Source organism: Phasianus colchicus, chromosome 2 (genome assembly GCF_987193195.1).
Source record: "Phasianus colchicus chromosome 2, bPhaCol1.hap1.1, whole genome shotgun sequence".
Classification (NCBI taxonomy): Eukaryota; Metazoa; Chordata; class Aves; order Galliformes; family Phasianidae; genus Phasianus; species Phasianus colchicus.
In genome coordinates, this window is record NC_143437.1 from 10,044,308 (window position 1) to 10,062,445 (window position 18,138).

The following is an 18,138-nucleotide window of genomic DNA, read 5'->3' on the forward strand; positions in this document are numbered from 1 at the left end:
GAAGGAGAAGGCAGCAGCTCCCCTCAACAGGGCAGGTTTTATTTTTCAGGTTTTTAAGAAGATTTTTCCAACAGAAACCTATTTACATAAAAGCATGGTTACGGTTAAGGGAGCTTTCCAGTTCAGTGACTTATTACCTTTCCCTGCTTAAATAAATAAATGTACCTACATACAACTATTTATTTTTCGGCCCAAATGTGCACAGATTCATTCCCCTCTGCTGGGGCAAAGATTTTTGAAAGCCTGAAAAACCCACTCCATCACTTTTATTTCCAAAAAAAAAAAAAACCCACAAAAAAACCAATCACTCCTTCACATGAATAAAAATCAAACTAAGCTTTATGAGCTCAATTTTTTCCCCCCAGTAAAGCCGTCAGTTCCCAGCTTCAGAGATGACACACGTAGGAAGAATGGTGAGGATGCACGTAGTGCACAGCTGCCTTGGGGGGGGGGGGGGTCGGGGGGTGGGAGGGGGTTTAACATCGCTGCTGCAATAAGCACCCACCTCAGCAGACCTTCAGTTCGCTAATCCAGCCTAACCCCCATTCACTTCCTCGAGCTGTACAGCAGTATCGCCAAGAGCGTGAGCCGATCCAGGTGCTTTCCAAAGTTAGCCCTGCGCCCTGCCCAGCCGACTCGCAGCCATCATCAAAGCAGCGCCCCGGGAGCCCTACAGCGTCCCTGCCTTCTGCACCACTCGGGCAACGGGGCTCCTCGGTTTCCCTTTTTGCGTTGGGTCTGATGCCCCGTGCGTTACTCCTGCGCTGTCGCTGCGCCTGGAGGTGCGCACCGAGACGCGAGCGCCGAGATGTTGAGACGCGATCGCCTTCCGAACACAAATCACACCGGGTGCAAACAGAAACAACGATAACAAACAGAAACAACGGTAGCAAACACAAAATGACCACAATTACCACCGAAGCGGTCGACGCTCGGCTCCCAGGCGGGCACGGCGCTGCCCATCCCGTGTTACCCTCCCATTCAGCGCGGTGCCCGGAGGTGCCTTGTGTCGGAGGCAGCCTGCGTGCCCCATCTCAGCAGCAAAGTCGGGCTCGGCAGCGGCACAGCGGGGATCTCCCTCTGCTCAGAGCATCAGTTCCCCGCCGGAGAGACTTCGGCAGTGGGCACGGAGCTAAACTTTCCATGTAGCGCGAAAGGGACGGGGGTTTCCCCGCAGCGCCCGGTGCCCCCTTACCTCTAGAGTTTGGCCCTCGGGTCCCTCCGCCTCCGGCTTCCTCCTCGCCCCGAAGAAGAGGAGGAGGAGAGCGGCGATCCAGAGCACCCCCAGCACAGACAGCGCCAGGCGGCGGGTCGGGCGCCTCATGGCTGCGGGGGTTGGGGTGGCGGGCAGAAAAAGGCAAAAGGGGGCAAAGGGAGAAAAGAGGAGTCTCGACCGCCTGCTTTGGAGCCGGCGATGCGAGTCCCAGGCTGTGAGCGCGCTGCAGGGAAGGGAGAAGGAGGAGAGGAAGGAGGGGAGGGGAGGAAAGGGGAGGAGGAGGGAGAGGCGGCACCAGCACCGCCGTGGGGAGGGAGGGGTGCTGGATCCGGAGCCGCTCGCCCCGGGAAAGGGCTGCCCGGCCCCCCTGCGTGGGGAGCGGTCGCGTCGGTGCCCCCCGCCCGCACACCGGGCCGCTCCCGGCAGCGCTGCCGAGTTGGCCCCCGCCGGAGCAGCGCTCCTCATCCCGGTCCCGGCCCGGGGGGTGGACCGGTGTTTAACAGCACGCACAGGAGGCTCAGACATGATGGGAAGATTAATTTATCCAATTGAAACAGCAGGGGGAATTCAGGTAGGTGGAATTTAATTACTGCGTTTGGATGAGAAGATGCGAGTCTCCAGAGCTGTCAAGAGCACTTAGAAAATAAAATCATAATCATCGACACGGAGCTGGGAGGCTGCTGGTGCACCGTCAGCCCTGCCCCGGGGGTGCTCCCTGCCGGCCCCAAACAGCGCAGACCCAAGTGGAGTACCGACACGTTGCCAAGAGAAATCAAGCATCGTACGGTGCTGGGAAAGAGTTGCCTTGCCCAGCCGTCCCTGCTCACCTACCTGACCCGCTGCTCTTCCACACTGCTGAGAAGCATTGCAGCAGCTGAGCTTTCCCTTGCAGAAGACATTAGCGAATAAATTAACTATCGAAGCAGATGCGAGTCGTTTATGTTGGTACGAAAACTGTAGAACAAACCCCATAAAAGCAGGAACCTGTGCATAAAGTAACATACGGAATGAATTGAAGATAATATGTCAAATGCTGGGAAGTGAGTGAGTGTCAGAGCTGCTGCTGATTTATTAGGACCTGAGGGGATGGCATGGAGCTGTATCAGGGAGGGCTTGGGGAGTGATGGAAAGACTCTGCCCCAGAGGGCAGTGGGCACAGCCCCAGTGCTGGAGTTCAAGGAGCTTTAGACAGTGCACTCAGACACAGGGTCTGGGGTGGTGTTGTGTGGAGCCCAGGGTTGGACTCGATGATTCTTGTGGATCCCATCCAACTCGGGATATATTGTGGTTCTGGGATTTCCAGGGCTTGAACCCAATTACCATGCCCACTAAGCCATGAGATATCTCTGCCAAAGTCTGGAAGGAGCCCGCAGGTGGGTACTGCTGTTGCTCTCTTCCCCAAACCCTTCTTTGCACTTTCTTCTGAAAGACCACCTGTGCCACATGCCCACAGCCACCTGATAAACTTCCAGCAGCTGAGGTGCACCACTGATGGCTCTTCACATGGCTTGGAGTCCTTTCATCTCACATCTACCCCAACTCTTGGGCTGGCTTACCTCTTACCTCCGGAGCAGGAATCTCTTTCAAACAAAAAATACAGAATCATAGGATAGCTTGGGTTAGAAGGGACCTTAAAGATCATCTAGTTCCAACCCCAGATCCGGGTGATGGAGATCCAGACCCCAGTGGCATCACAGAGTTTGGTGATGGAGATCCAAGGGCTCATCTCGCCCCAAGCAGAAGGGAGCTGCTGGTGCTCTGCTGGCCCAGATGAGGTGACCTTGGCTGCTCTGTCATGCAGCATTCCCTCCAGCATGTCTGCAGAGGGGGCTGAACTTTTCCTTCCAGACCGCACCCCACATTAGAAAGCAGAAAAGCTTTTCCAGAGAAAGGCATCTGGCTGTTTTCATTAAGAGGTGGATTTAAAACCTCATCTTTTCTGTAGCTCAGACTTTCAGGGAAAATTATTATAAAATATAGGAGGAAATACAGAAAATATCAAGAAAATACATTACAAATTAGATTACAGGAAAGATAATAAATAGGCTGACCTGACAAAAATGCAATCAGATAATGGTCTCTTATTACCTTGAGAAACAACTCCCTCTGCTGAGGGAAAGCTTTATTGGCAGGGCTTGGCGTGATGATGAACAACTCCCTGCACCAGCGCCTGGGAAACGGGTGTCTGTGGAGGTACAGCACTGCACAGTGAGTGGTAAAGAAAGCTGGGGTTCCTGTGTGCAGGTGTGGGCACGGATAAGCTGTCAGCTTGTTTCTTCATGTCAGTATTGTAGAATTGATGCAAAGGGATCATCTGGTGAGAGCAAAACCAGGGCAGCACTTTGGAGTGGTGGGGGACCTTTCCCAGGGACAGCGTGGGGTGATGGCCCTTGGGCTCCTGCCTTTAGGCAGAAAGGGGGGGAAAAGAGCAGCTTTCCTTGCTACTTCAAGTACAGAGAGTGGATCTGTAAAGCATGACAAGAACATTTTCAGACATCATCACACCAGCTCTACCAAACAGGCTGGCGCTGCAGTTTTTGCTAGCAATACTCCTGGGCTTGAGCATCCTGTTCACATGTGAGATGCCACCCACAGAGAAAAACACCTTTGCTTCCCGAAAGGATGGGGAATGGTCAGGTGTTCATTCCTGGAAAGCTAAAAAGGGCACAAACAACAACATTTGAAAAGCGATCAGAGGAAAGGATCAAAATTCACCCCAACTCAAAGTGGTATGGAGGCCCTGATGGGCAGCACAGCGTCCCGCAGCACAGAGCAACCCCACATGAGGGTTATCCTACACTTCTGTAGCAGGTAAGTGCCAGGAGAGTTCAGTTAAAGTTCTTGGATTGCTGTTGGTTTTTTTGTTGTTGTTTTTTTTTTTTTAGTTAAGGAAATAGTATGGGCTTTCTAGTTTTCTGTCCCCTCTGCCCTGTTGAGGTGACAGAAGAGTAGTTTCCCTTACACCAGCAACCTAAACTTTCAAAGTTCAAACATGCACTCACCTTCTCCACGTGGGAAATGGTATCACCTCTCACTTCACCACTACCATCAAAAAGGGGAGCAGAGGAATTCTTGTGAGCTTTCTGCCACCACTGGAATTGCAAGTAGGTCTTTTTCAGTAATAGTAAAGGACATTTTTTACCCTTTTAATTAAGTCACAAGCATTCTTCTCTAGCACACTTTCCACAATGGCATCTCCAATTAATTAAAGATTTAAGCTGTCAGGAAAGGCTATGCATAAGATAAATATAAATAAATAAAGAGGGGAGCTACTAGTATTAATAGCATCTGTTAATTGAACTTCTCAAGTCAGCTGCAGGAACACAAGCTGTTCTGCAAATAGAAGGGAAGCAGCACGCTCCGAGATGTTCACCTGCAGCTCCCACCTTCAGCCAAGCCTGTGTGGCTCTGATGGATGGAAGGCACAGACATGGCCACTGGGGGGCTGGAGGAGTCCACTCTGTGCAGAGAATTTGTGACAGATGACCGTGAGCTCTGGGAGATGATGCTGTGGCATGCAAACACATGGCCCCGTCCATCTCTGAGAGAAGCAGAGAACCCTGCCAGCAAAGGGACCAACCCCTCTATTACTCTGTGGTTAATCAGTCCTTTTATCCTGCTGCAGGATTGTGCCCCTTCAACACATTCAGGACCATAACTGCAGTTTGGACAGGTGGCATTCGTAGCAGAATAGAGAACAAGTCAATGATCAGTGATGGAACGATTAGCCTGAAGGAAGCCTTGTCCTTATGTCACCTTTAATACTTCTGTCTTTACGTGTGCTGGTGTTAAGCAGACTTCAGAGCCAAATCTTGACTTCTGTGACACGTAAGCATGGGCAGATGCCAATCAGAATGCAGGCATCCATTAACACAGCTGGCAGTATGCAGTGCTGCACCAGGCTTTTGTTGGAAGGAGCATTTTCACAGCTGGATGCCAAGTTTTACCCACCTCTTTGTCCTAGAAAGATTTACATAGGAAAAAAATCCCTGACTATTAAGCCCTCTCTTCCCCAAGGGATTTAAAATCAGAAAGAATGAGCCACACATCACCTAACTTCTGTAGATTTCAACCCCATTATTTGTGCAGGAATAGATGTTTCTTCTATACAGAATCAAATGCTTTAAGTATAAAGACAGTGACTGCTATTTGATCAGGCCATCTCCTGTTCTCAAAGCAAAACATGCAAACAACTAGCTCCTTATCTCTTTGAAAAACAGGGAAAAGAGAGCAGCTACACTGTGCAGAAAGCAGACATAACCTGAAGGTCCTTGCTTACTCTGTAGACACACAGTGCTAGGAATCCTGCAGGAGGAACAATCCTGTGCACTGAATGCACTCAGGTGGATTAAATATCTCATTTCCCATCACCATTGTTGCTGGTTGGAAAGCAAAGCAGTGGCTTGGTTTTCCCACTACTTAATTACATGCATTTATTCTACTGTTATTGAGCAAGAACAAGTTTGAAGCCCAACAGCATTATTTTTTCTTCCCAACGAAACACCTCATTAATGCCTTCAAATATGTTAGAATTTGTCCATGCCAGAGGCTCTTGTTGGACCAGAACAATCAATTGATGCAAACAGAGCAGGTAAATAATCAGTCAGAGTCCTAAAAAGTGGAAATATTTCCATTGGGATACCATAATGCCTCCTGCCAAATGGGAGTATGAACAGATGGTGGTAGGAGCAAGGGGAAGCTCCATGCAGGAGCAAGGCAAACACAAAGGAAGAAATGCATCTTGATTTAACTGCATACAGCTCTGGACAGCAAGACAGGCTCTGAACAGATCAGGCTGTCCCATGCAAGAAGGATATTTCACTGAAAAAATGGTGTATGGGAGATAATTGAAGGAAACTGTTCCAAAGTTCCAGGCTCTGATCTCTTTGCAGTAATGAGCATGCAAGTAGATGATGCATATGCATGAGAACATAATTAAGAGTGGTAAAACCTGGAAGATTTTCAAATTCCTTAGCAATTACCAACTTAAACACACAAAAAAAATTAAGATAGCCTTATCCCCAAAGGAAAGCTGCTGTTCAGAGTGCCTTGCCTCGTTACAGTCAGCTCAAGCCCAAGCAGCAGGCTAGCTGGTGGGGGCTGGGGGGCTGCCTCCTGCAGAAGTAGGTCCTCTCCCTGGGATGGAGGCATGATGCTGGCACCCTTCTGCTCTTGCTGAGACAACTAAAATTGTCCCCAAATGCATTATCAGAACAAAAACAGAAAGAGGAGGGTGCACAGTGCTGGCGGCTCAAGCTGGTGAGGAGCATCCATGGACAGAGCACTAGCTACCCTGGGAATGCACGTTCACTACATAAATGTGGTAATTATGCTGAAAATTATTTGCGGCAGAAGTGGCAGTAGGGAAATCATTTGCATGAGAAATGGGGATTATTCATGTAAATAAGTGCGTTATTTGTTTATAGAAAAGATCAAGCTTTGCCTAAAGACCTAGAACATGGCTGCATGTAACAGCTCACTCTTGCCCGCTCCTCATGCCCACTGTCCTTGGCCTTATCACATTTTTCTAGTGGGTATAGCTTTGTTTTTCTCATCACTTCATTTTGCTGGAGCAATGAGCCTTCCTCAGTCCCTCCCCACGGGGACATGGAGGACCTCTCACCAGGACAGGTCCCAGGAGGGCCAGGAGCAGCTCAGCTTTTCTTGTAAGCCAAGGGAAACATCCCCAGTTGATCCCAGCTTCCACAGGCAGGAAGCACTGTGGGGCCACACAAGGACTTGTTGCCACTATTTGCTTTAAATAATTCATCTGTTGTAGATCTACTGCCAGGGTAAGACCTCCAGTGACAACTGGGTTTCTACGAGGGTGGACAGTGATAGGACAAGGGGGAATGGTTTTAAACTGAGACAGGGGAGGTTTAGGTTAGATATTAGGAGGAAGTTTTTCACACAGAGGGTGGTGACAAACTGAACAGGTTGCCCAAGGAGGTTGTGGATGCCCCATCCCTGGAGGCATTCAAGGCCAGGCTGGATGTGGCTCTGGGCAGCCTGGTCTGGTGGTTGGTGACCCTGCACATAGCCCACCACACTTCTGCAATTTTATATTTCCAGGCACTGCTCACCATTAAGAAACAAGATGAAGAAGAAATAGGGATTCTCTTCCGCTGCACTCAGCAATTTATGCTTGCATCATATGAATTATTTTCTGTTAATTCAGCCCCTACATTCTTTATGTGCTTAGCTACGTGTTAGTTTGATATAGCGTCCCATTCTTTTTGCATTTGATGCAATTAAAGCTCTGCAAAACTCAGCAATTTAAACTGCTGGAAAGTTGAACATTTGAAAACACTGATCCAGCCTTACTTCTGCGTTGTGCCCTGCCAGGGGGCAGAAAGGCAGCCTGATTAGAAATCGAGTTGTCAGCAATGCTCAGGAATGGGGAAGTTCTCAGGTCACGCTGCTCCCGACATGCTCAGGGTTACTTCAGGTAGGAAGCGTGCAACTTTGAGCTTGTTCTCTTTTTCCTTTTAAAAGAAACTTCATGACAATATATTTTGTCAGGTTACAGAGAAGGGGACAACGTAAAATCTCACACCCAAAGTGCTGCAGCCCTTTGATTCTGAGAGCTGAATTCCTAGATCGCACTTTGGTTTAGAAGGCAGCAGCAGGAAGAGGGAGGCTGGTAAGGAGCCTAACCCAAACACAGCTTTGTTCCCCAAACAAATTCAGAGCTAAGAGTCTTTCACAGCCTCAGCCCAGACAACAAGCAGCTTCAAAGCTGCCAGCACCCAAGCCAGGGCTGCAGAGGCCCCAGTTCTTACCTGTGAGCTTCAGCTGCTGAGAGCAGAGCTGCTTTCAGGCAGTGAGTGCTTCGTGTCTAGCTGCAGCATATTTATGAGAAAGAAATCCTGCTTTTACCTGAGGAAATAAAGCTCCTTCAGAGCAATGACTTCTTTCATTTTATCTCACAGAATGAGCACCAGCAGTAGACACTGCTGTTCTCACAGCACATCTGCAGGACTGCTCAGCATTAACCCTTCCTCAACGTGACACAAACATAACATATGAAAAGAAAAAACGAGGTCCAGCTCGAACACGACTCTCCCTATTGATCACCTTCTGGGTCTTTTGAACCTGAAAATGTAATTCTCACACTTCTACCTGATTAGCTCCAAATATTCCATCCCAGCGAGTCTGGGGAAAAAAGTGACTTTTTAACTGCATGCTCTTTTAATTGAGAGTTCCTGTGCTAGATTACAGGTGCAAATTCCTGTTGAAAAACTTATTAACCTCAATAGCAGCAGCAAAGTCTGTTTCCATTGTCTCACAAAGCAGCTGAAAATTTGTACAAAAACCAACTGTCTTCACTGTGACTCTGGCTATGAAATTGGGCTCCAAGGACGAAGCTGACTGTCTGGTTACAGCATTATTAGTGATGAAAGGGACACGTAATTCACCCAAGAATCATTGTCTATGACTTTCTGCTACTTGTTCAACAACAACAACAAAGCAGGGGACAAGTGCAGGCAAAGAGCATTCATCCTGCCCAATATCTGCAGCCACCAGCATGACAAGGGAGAACTTTGCAAGCAGCACCAGTCTCTGGCACTGCCAGGCTGGGTAGGATTAGTCAGGATTCTGCAAGGCTTTTTGCCTTTATCTATGGAACATCAGCTTCCTACATTATACAGCTGATCTGAGCAAAACAAAGGTCTGCCCGGATTGGAATGGAGAGCGATGGAGACATTTGTTTCCCCAGAATAGGTAGTGTAACAAATCAATCCTGACTGCACTGATAAATTGAACTTCAAGCTTGGTGATACGGCTTTTCAGGTCTAATCCAGTGTAAGACACAGCAGGAAGGAAAGGCAAAGGCAATCATCAGCATTTCGTTTCGTGAGGACCAGAGGAAAAAAAAAAAAAAAACAAAATATATTTTTCTCTTTCTCAGTACAATATTTCAACTATTTTTGAGGAAGTTCATAGAATCATAGAATCAAGTTGTCATGGGGCGTGTGGGTATGGGAAGAGGGTGGCTATGGGAAGGACCATAGCAATTTAAATAGAACAAAGGGTATCGTAGCACATCATTCATGTCCTGAGTCAGGATGTAAGCATCATACCTGCAAGGGCCTTTCACCCCTCTTCTACAGGAGTGAGAAGAGTCTTCCAGCCTTACCTGCTTGGATGGAAAGCCTAGAAGCAGCCTGAAAAGCTCACAGAGAGATAAAAGACCTTGTGTTTAGGACTTGGAATCCTATTACATTACTTCAGCTTCCTAGTAAAGGTGCAGCAGGTGAACACTTGGATGTGGCAGTGGCTTTGATTCAGGATGGTCTCTCTTTTCCCTGAAGTCAAATGTCAGGTCTCTGCCACAGCTTTCCACTGAGACCACATTTTACAGTGACTCCAGCCAGGCTCGTCACACAGCTCTCAGCGTTCACCTGTTTTAAATCTTGTTAGGCTTGAGATTAGAGCTTGTTCTCATCTGGAGAGAAGTCCTAAAAATGCAGGACATGCGCAGTGAGGATGACCAGCCCCTGCCCCAGCTGCACCAAGTTCATCCAGGAAACCTCTGCTGTGTGCAGCAGCGTGTATCCTGCTCCGAGTATTTTGTCTGCAGAGTTCTTTTCAATTTCACATCAGTCTTACTGTTGCAGCATGCCTTGTTATTCAGCTCCTCTTCGCATTTCAGCCATTGTTTGCTATTCCTGTTACTTGCGCCTGTCTTTCCCTCCAAAAAAGCCTCTATTAGCAATACCAGCCTCACTTTTCTTCTATTTTTGCTCGAGCAATGCCACCCACTGCATAGCTCAGCATCTCTATAAATACAGTGGTTACAAACGAATGCATCCTTCAGCAGCCTTTTAAACCACTCTTTCCTACAACGCACATTGTAAATGAAGAGTAATATATCTTCAGAATTGCCCAGCAAACGTTACTCTGTTAGCAATATAAAAGCCTCACAGTGTCTGAGTAGGTGCCATTGCCAAAAACATTTTTATTGTGAGCCAGATAATTCAGTTTGAATTGTACAGGGTTTGGTATAATCATTCCAGTAAAGCATTCTTTATAATTCTGTAACAGCAAGTCACGTGGCTCAATAAAGTTTATTGCTGCAAGTGCTTAGTGATTCATGGCATGGCACAAATTCTGCTTCTTTCCCGGATCAAGTAATCAATAGCAAAATAATCTCCTTGCTCTGCATTGAATAGGTATGAAGCAAATAAGTACAAAATCTTATATATAAATATATATATATATATAGAAAACAATGTGTACAGAATTGAAATGAACTGTCATGTGAAACTGGGTGTCCTGCACCACAGTTCTGCACAAGGCTGGGGGCAGTGGCTACTGAAGCTTTGTCCAGCATCCTTCTGGCCACGAATGCTTCCTGCAGCACTGACAACAAGCACTGTGTTGCAAACCCAGTTGGGACTGACAGATTTACTTCTCATCATGTCCAGCAGAGCACTGCTGAGAACTCTGCACGCTGACACTCATGTCAGCCTAGGGCCACCCTCATTGGGTTCATCTCCTTCAGAGCACGCTGATAGAGCAAGACCTATGTTCTCTCCTACAACCTTTTTGGTTCTTCTAGTGCTGTTCCTACATGTAGTAAATCAGTGTTTATAACATCACCCACTGAGCTGAGTGCAAATTAAATCAGGCTTATTTAGTTTGCTCCATTGTGTTCAGCTGCAAGTCACAAAAGGGAACAGAGGCATGGCAACTGGGAAAGGGCATTGCTTTGTAATGTAATAGCCTCTTTGCAAGCCCAGCAAGATGATAGCACCATGACATGTGCTCAAGGATCCTGGATGTCCCTGCTCCTTCTGACTTGTTATGCCCCACAGTTCTGAACCCTTGGGCTCCAGTGACAGACAATAACACAGCACAATAAGTGGTAAATACGCCATGTTATAAACAGCGAAAAATACAGCTATTTATCTGGTTCTAACAGTTTTCTCATAAAAAGAGCATGAAAATAATACTCTTAGGAACAGGTTGTTCTGGCGAATAAAGAGCACACTGTTGTTTGTGCTGTTTAATGCCTCCTGATTTGGAACACATAGACAATGGAGTTTCTCTCTAAATACGCTTGTTGCACAGGCTTCAGTGCAGTAGGAAGCACATCCCTGAGCTCAGGTTCATGTATAGGCATAAGCCTATGCAAACTTGTTACAACTCCTTCCCACAAAGGCACTACAGTATCTTCTTCCATTATATAATAATTCCTGCTTAGAACCCTGTTGCATTCAGTGGTCTAAGGAGACTGTGCACAAGTGAAAGAACAATTGCGCTGTCCGTTGGAATGCAAAAGCCAAAGCAGCAACCTGTAACAGGCACTTACTGTGGAAATTTCCAGGCCAAATAAATAAATAGTAAGAAAATGAAGAAGGGTCCTACAGAGAGATGCATCAACTAACTTCAACACAGAGTCTGGTGGGAATAGCCTCAAGTGTGTTCTCTAACACTACAGCCTGTATGTGCCTGAATCAGTTAACAACTCACACATAAACACTCTCTCATTCTGCTTCACAAAAAGAACCAACAAACACCCAAATGGTTTACCAGTCTGTTTGCCAGACTGCTCCTGTCTGTATTATGCTACAGTGAACATCTATTCCCCGCCAGTCTCCAGTGATTTAAAGATAACATTGGATTCATTTATTTCTCACTGTATTGTGCTTTCCAACTCGTGGAGATAACCCCCTGCTCTTAACTAAATCTGCAAACATCACAAGCTCCATCTCAACTAAGAGCTGGAGGCTTGATCCACAAACTGGTCAGATCACCTTAGGTTCACTTCAATAGAGCTATGCTGATGCATGAAAGCAAAAGAGATGATTTGAATGCTTGCAAATGATCTTTCCAAGTCATGGCCAAGGAAGAGTTCCCCAACCCCTTGCCCTGACAAGCACACAGACTCCAGCTCTCTATCATGGGTCAAGCAACTACAGAATATGGATTTTCTCTATTAAATGACAACACAGTTCAGGCAGGGGCTGTTTCTCTCCTAGATTCAGAGTTACATGCCCCAACAAAGCTGCATCATCAAGCACAGCCTTTGGATACTGCCACAGCACATGTCAAATTATAATAGTAACACAGTAACATTAGCATTAAATAGGTGATTCCAACAACTCAGCCTCTATGCTCCATGGTGCACCCATAGCAGTTGGCATCCAGCAGTCTCTTCTCAGAAGGGTTGTCTGAAGTGCAATAGGACTCAAATAAACGTATTCATTACAAAAATATCAGTGCAACAGGTCTGTGGTCAGTAGGTCAAGTCTGCTTGAGGGGAAGACTGCTTATGAAGTAAACTGCAGAGAAGAGCCCAGACTCCAACGTACACAGCAAGTTGATAGAAAGTAGCCTTTCCTATTGCAGTACAGGTCTTGCTGTCCCCTCCTTTGCAGAACTCCTTCAGGAATACAGTGTCATCATCATCCACTGTAAAATAATGAGGAAAGTAGGATAAACTCACCCATTCCTAAGAGTGCCCTGTGATATCCAGAACTGAACCAAACTACAGAATATTGGAGATTTTTTTTTTTTTTTGTCTGTAGAAGGAGTAGAAGCCACATGGAGGCACAGGACTTAAGAGCCTGTGTTCCTTTTTGTTTCTAACCTACTCTTTAAGTGATCAGATAGAGATACCTTTTTTAAGGCTGGAGAACAAACCATACAGTGCTGCTTGCAATAAAAGAAGCTGCATTTGTCAGTCAGGAAAGGCTTTACCTCAGATTCCCGCAGGTATATCCCTTTACCATCTTGTGTTAAGTTGCGAAAGGCCTCTGTGAAAAAAGGAAGTGAGGAGTGTTAACCTGACAGCCAAGAGATCAGCACTACCTTGTGACCCCTTGTCCTACGAAAGACTTGAAAAGAAGGAGTTTATAATCTATTCACAAATGCATGTAAGCCCCCATTCTCACTGGAAGATCCCTGAGCACTGGAACACCAGGAATCCTGAATAAAGACAGGCACATTACTTTCTGTCCATCTACTTGTCTTCTGCTGCTATTGTGTCTCCAAAAGCATGATGTCCCAAGCCTCACAAGCTCCAGTTTCAGACACGTGGGAGGTGTCCGCAGCATGAACTCACAGACCAAAGTATCACCTGTCTCACCACCACAATTAGTCCAACCAAAGGTATATGGAAAATAAGCAGCTTCCATTTGTAATTTTCCTGCCTCCTACAGAGACTGGTGCAGAGCTGCTCTCTGCAGGGAGCTAAATCACTCTGATACGTACAGTCTTGATTTCTGTAGAAAAAGACTGGCAAAAAGGTACAGATATAGAGCTCAATTTCCTCTGTCCCTTGCTTTAAACAAATTCCTTTGTGTATTCTGAGAAGAAACCCAACCCTTCTGTTTTCACTTAGCTACTGCCAGCTGGAACAGTCTTGGAAGGGCCAGCGCTTAGTTGGGCAGCAGAGCTTTCCCTGGCCAGTTGCATAGCATGAGCCTCACCTCCCATGATCTCTACTCGAAGCATGAAACACATGAAGCTCTCAAAACTGATCTTCAAGTCAGGGTCACCATATCTGATTGCCATCAAATTACAGACTTCATTGCTGAGTGAAATGCCTTCAGGAGAGGGGGAAAAAAAATAAAAACATGAAAAATATTATGAGAGGGCAAGTCCCAGTTGTGGGCAGCTAAATGTATATGCTTCTGTGTCTACATGACTCATTGATCTCAGTCCCTTTCCCAGTCATTTGCTTTTTCAAACCTCCCCTACGTTTGTCAAGTGTTAACGAGCCCAAACCAGCCCCTCAGGTGCAGACAGCTCTTTCAAACTCTAAAGGGGTCAAATCTGGTCACCTATACTCCTGTTCCTGTTAGAGCTGTAATAAAACACAAACGGGCATCATTCACTCATGAGTGAATGGAAGGCAGTAACAGCAGCTGTGTTTAAGAGGGTAGGAGAGGAAACGACAAAGAAAATCCAGAGGAAGCCGATAAAGAAAGCATGTCAAGCAACATTTGCAGGCAATTTGCTAGGAGTATTTCCTACTCATGGCCTGGTAGTTTAATTTGCTTTAGTAGAGGTCTGCATGGGTTTCTAACTGTGCTTTTCTTAACACAGATGAACAGGGTGAACCACACATCAAAAAGATGAGTGACATTTAAGCTCTAAAACTGCAAAAGGAGGTAAAAGACTGAGCACCAACCCTTACTCAAAGTATGGTGAGCACAACAGACCTTGGTCCAGGTATTTGGACCTTTGTGTATGTTCTTCATTTCTATTTTAAGCTCAAGATGATGTATTAGTGAAGCCTGGCACTGGTATTGCCTCTGTGCAAGTCCCAGACTTCCAGATTCAGTCCCTGACATGTCATCAGTACAATACCAAAGATAAAGGCAAAGATTAAGCAGTCTACCACACAGCAAAATACTTCTCAGATATTTTTACCTAGCTAAAAAGGAAAGCAGAGATGGCTAATACCATGCAGCCTGTGATAATTCCCACTCTCTCCGGGCTCTGCCAACAAGTCAAGATTTTTTCCTGTTCAATTTTTTCCCTTTTTGAGGAAGAGGATGAGCCTCACCAAGATGTGCTGTGGCACGCACCTGTCTCCTGTACAGCTGCACGCAGTTCTACCAGGTCTAGCTTTCCTGATCTGTTAGTGTCTCTTTTCTGGAAAACTTCCTGGTGGAAACAAGCAAACAAACAAAAGCCAAATATTTAAACAACAGCAGAGGACAACAAAAGCACTGTGAGTAGAAGAATATTGCAGTGGTACACAGAAATGATTGCTATACCATGTAGAAAAGCAGCCTTTTCCACAGGACTCGGAACTCCTGGATACTCAGCGTGCCAGTGGCATTCAGCTTCATGGAATAATTAAGGTCAGAATATCTTAAACATGAGAGAATGTACATTACATAAAACTAAGTACAAATAATAACACAAAATAAGAAAAAAAATACTGACTGAAAATTCATAGCCACTGTAATATTCACACAGTTTTAATGTGAAGAAGATAACGACTTCTTAACCAACAAACCTTAGCTCATAGACTTGATTCTCCTCCCCCTAAAATCAATGGAAGCCTGGCTGCTGATATCAGAAGCTGGAGGAAACAACCCTTTCTCAAACCCATCCCATTCTGCTACAATGGAAGTGTTATTATGGAAGATGAGAAGTTCGAAAAGCACGGCCATGTTCCAGTCATTAAGAAACCAAAGTGACACTCAATCTGCCCTAAGAAATAATGCTCCGGTGAAGTATTAAATGAGCCAGAAGCATCATTCACGCTAAGGAGGATACATCCAGGAGTGCCAGGATACTCTGGCAGGCGTCCAGACTGAAATTCAGGTGAAAACTCCAAAAATCTGGAGAGGATAAAAAAAAAAGACTATTTTGAGAGCACATTGAATATCACTAAGAAAAATGGACTCTGACAGAATTTGTTCTCATTTGAGATGGCTCGGGCCCCAAAGCCCTTGTGTAACTTTTCAGCCGCTTGAGAAAACGCATCATTTATGATGATTAAAATATGATGCAACAGGATGGATTCTGCTAGTCTCACAAAACCCAACATGAGCTCCCTGCAGGCATGTAATACAGAGTAAAACATAGCACACTGTCTCCAGCTATTAAAGAAAATGGAAGGAAAGGACTTCCAAACCTGTAATGCCAAACTGCAGGATCACGAGCAAAGTCACTTGACCTGAAGAGCTCTGGGGAGTTGTACTGCACATTAATTGAAGCCCTTGCACTAAACATCTCTCTCTTGCTTTCCCTGCCTCATGCTAAGCATCCTTTCTTCCCTCTCTCGCAGAGGCACTGCCAGCTCTGTTAATATGATTAAAAGTACAGACATCACCAAAAAACATGATGTTGCATCCAAGCTTAGCATTCCTGGTTCATACATAAATTAAATGAAGAATAGCAGAAAGAGACTCTAATCTCACTCCAAATTGTGACTTTAGATCATATGCAGACTTCCACGGAGCAAGAGACAGAACCATAACTCACCAGTGCCTTCTCTGCAGAAAGTGAAGATGTTTTAATCTTGTTAATAGCCCTGTTTATTAAATATGAATTAAGTAATGTAACATTTTTCATGTCTTAACCTTGATCACACACAAAAAATAGACCGTTCAACACAGTCTTCTCACAGATAAGACAGGGCCTGATGGGTCACTCTGCCAAGACAGAGAGCTATCTTAGTACACCTCTGCAGAAAAGAGGGCAGATCTAAGTGAAATTGTCACCACATCAGTCTCTTATTCATCTTGTTGCCCATAATGACTGAATGGTGTATTTTTGTGTTGTGCATGGGTTGATACCACTGAAGAAACGGGGAAAGGAAACTGGATCCATCACTGTATCTGTAACACCATTACTGTTGCTCAGGGGAAGCAGCCACTGCTGAACAGCTACCGGCACAGAGCAGGTGTCACAGACCTCAGGACAAAGACAGTCCCAAACATGAGTAAGACAGGCTACCTGTCTCCCAAACACTAAGACAAAGCAAGGAACAGTCCTGTGCACACAAAAAAAGTAAGCAAGCATAGGAACAGCAGATATGAACCACAGCCATCAAGATAAATTCCCTTGCACCGCACGGCTGCCTACAGACCAGGCTCACTTTCTAGCAGAGGCATTGCCAACACTGTGGCAGTAGCACAGGATGAAATGAGAGATGGTTTCAGAATCAATGCTGAGGTCATGTTGGGTTTGGAGATCAGATTCAGAGTTTGAATCTGCTCACAATATCTTCATTTTCAGATATCGGAGCTGAAGACTTTCTCTAGAAAGGTTTGTTTCACAGAAAAATTATTTCTCAGCACTTACGTCTCCAAGATACATTATTCAGGATCCTCTGGAGCTGAACAGCATTTATTTCAGGATTCTGTGATACAAAGGAGAATTACTTTAATCATTAAATCTCTTTTCTCCCTCTTTTGTCTTCCCAGCATGTCTCATCTTAATTCCCAATTTTCTGGCCCCACTCCCGTCACTGTGAAAATCAATAGGAAAGGCTTCCTTTGAATACGACAAGATTCTCAGCCTGCAGGAGCTGCAGTCTGCTCCTGGTTAAGTTCTCAGGGCACATCTGAAAGCCATACCACTCTCAGAATCAAAATTCTACACGTTCAAGAAGCAAAAGCATTTGCTTCTTGTTAGGACAAGCTTCTGTCAAAATATTGCTAACAGAAATGCTAATATGTTTTGGAGAAAATGTGCTTGCTAAATGCAGGGTATGCTACCGAACAAATGCAGCCACCCCTCTGAAAGGAGAACTGTATTTCAGCTCTAAAAGCAAGGTAGCTGCTATCAACGTGGGATGAATGAGTAGGAGACAAGTCTCAAGTTTCTCAGGGCATGTTGTCTTCTAACAGCTGACTTGCCCCAGTGAGAGCAGAAATTCCCAATAGAATAGGATTGGTTAATGCATCCCACTGTTCTGTCCCTGATACTGGGGACAGGAGTTTATGCTTAAGGAGAGCATGTGAGTCTGATCAGCATCCACACTCTATTCTCATTTCCCTGGCACCCATGGCTGTTGAAATAAAGATGTTAAAGGTTACATACATGCTTAGTCCTTTAGTATCTGTTTATGGATCTGCTTTCCATCAGTTTGCTAATGCCTTCTGAGCATGTTGATACTGTCACATCCACAATGTCCCATAGCAGTAAGTTCCAGGAATTTACCTGTCTCAGTGTTAACATATTTCTAAAGCTTTGTATTCAAAACTGCTGCACGAAATCAGCACTGTACACATAGCCCAGCCTCTCACAGCCTCTCTCTGTCCCCCATGCTTCTATATCCAAACATCCCTTGCAGAGTTAGATGTTTTTGCTATCACAGAACTACATAATAACACTGCTTCCCCTGGTGGTGCATGCACACACCTACCTGTTCAAAATGTTTTGTGAAGAAGTCCTCCCAGATCTTGCCTTCATACCTATCAACAATTTCCTTCAGGATATTAAAT

The 18,138-nt window shown here is 45.6% G+C and overlaps 2 protein-coding genes across 8 annotated transcripts in view; both read right to left on the reverse strand.

The window, feature by feature from the left end:
• The window catches only part of GALNT14 (polypeptide N-acetylgalactosaminyltransferase 14), a 66,014-nt gene extending 64,361 nt beyond the window's left edge, over positions 1 to 1,653 (reverse strand). The window contains exon 1 of one of the 2 annotated variants that reach the window (XM_031598579.2): positions 1,196 to 1,653. In XM_031598579.2, the coding sequence (XP_031454439.2) occupies positions 1,196 to 1,324 (129 nt within the window). In that variant the 5' untranslated portion in view covers positions 1,325 to 1,653. The remainder of the gene's footprint in view (positions 1 to 1,195) is intronic. The other variant, XM_031598589.2, reaches the window with a different exon arrangement.
• An 8,288-nt stretch (positions 1,654 to 9,941) lies between these two features.
• LOC116228122 (calpain-14) overlaps positions 9,942 to 18,138 on the reverse strand; it is a 30,740-nt gene continuing 22,543 nt past the window's right edge. For 5 of the 6 annotated variants that reach the window (XM_090134754.1, XM_090134753.1, XM_090134752.1 and 2 more), the window contains 8 exons: positions 18,060 to 18,122; positions 16,994 to 17,051; positions 15,461 to 15,525; positions 14,953 to 15,021; positions 14,761 to 14,839; positions 13,657 to 13,773; positions 12,926 to 12,981; positions 9,942 to 12,637 (listed from right to left, as the gene is read on the reverse strand). In XM_090134754.1, coding sequence (XP_089990880.1) covers positions 12,611 to 12,637; positions 12,926 to 12,981; positions 13,657 to 13,773; positions 14,761 to 14,839; positions 14,953 to 15,021; positions 15,461 to 15,525; positions 16,994 to 17,051; positions 18,060 to 18,122 — 534 coding nt within the window. In that variant the 3' untranslated portion in view covers positions 9,942 to 12,610. Of the gene's footprint in view, positions 12,638 to 12,925; positions 12,982 to 13,656; positions 13,774 to 14,760; positions 14,840 to 14,952; positions 15,022 to 15,460; positions 15,526 to 16,993; positions 17,052 to 18,059; positions 18,123 to 18,138 lie in introns of those variants that run through there. The other variant, XR_016463918.1, reaches the window with a different exon arrangement.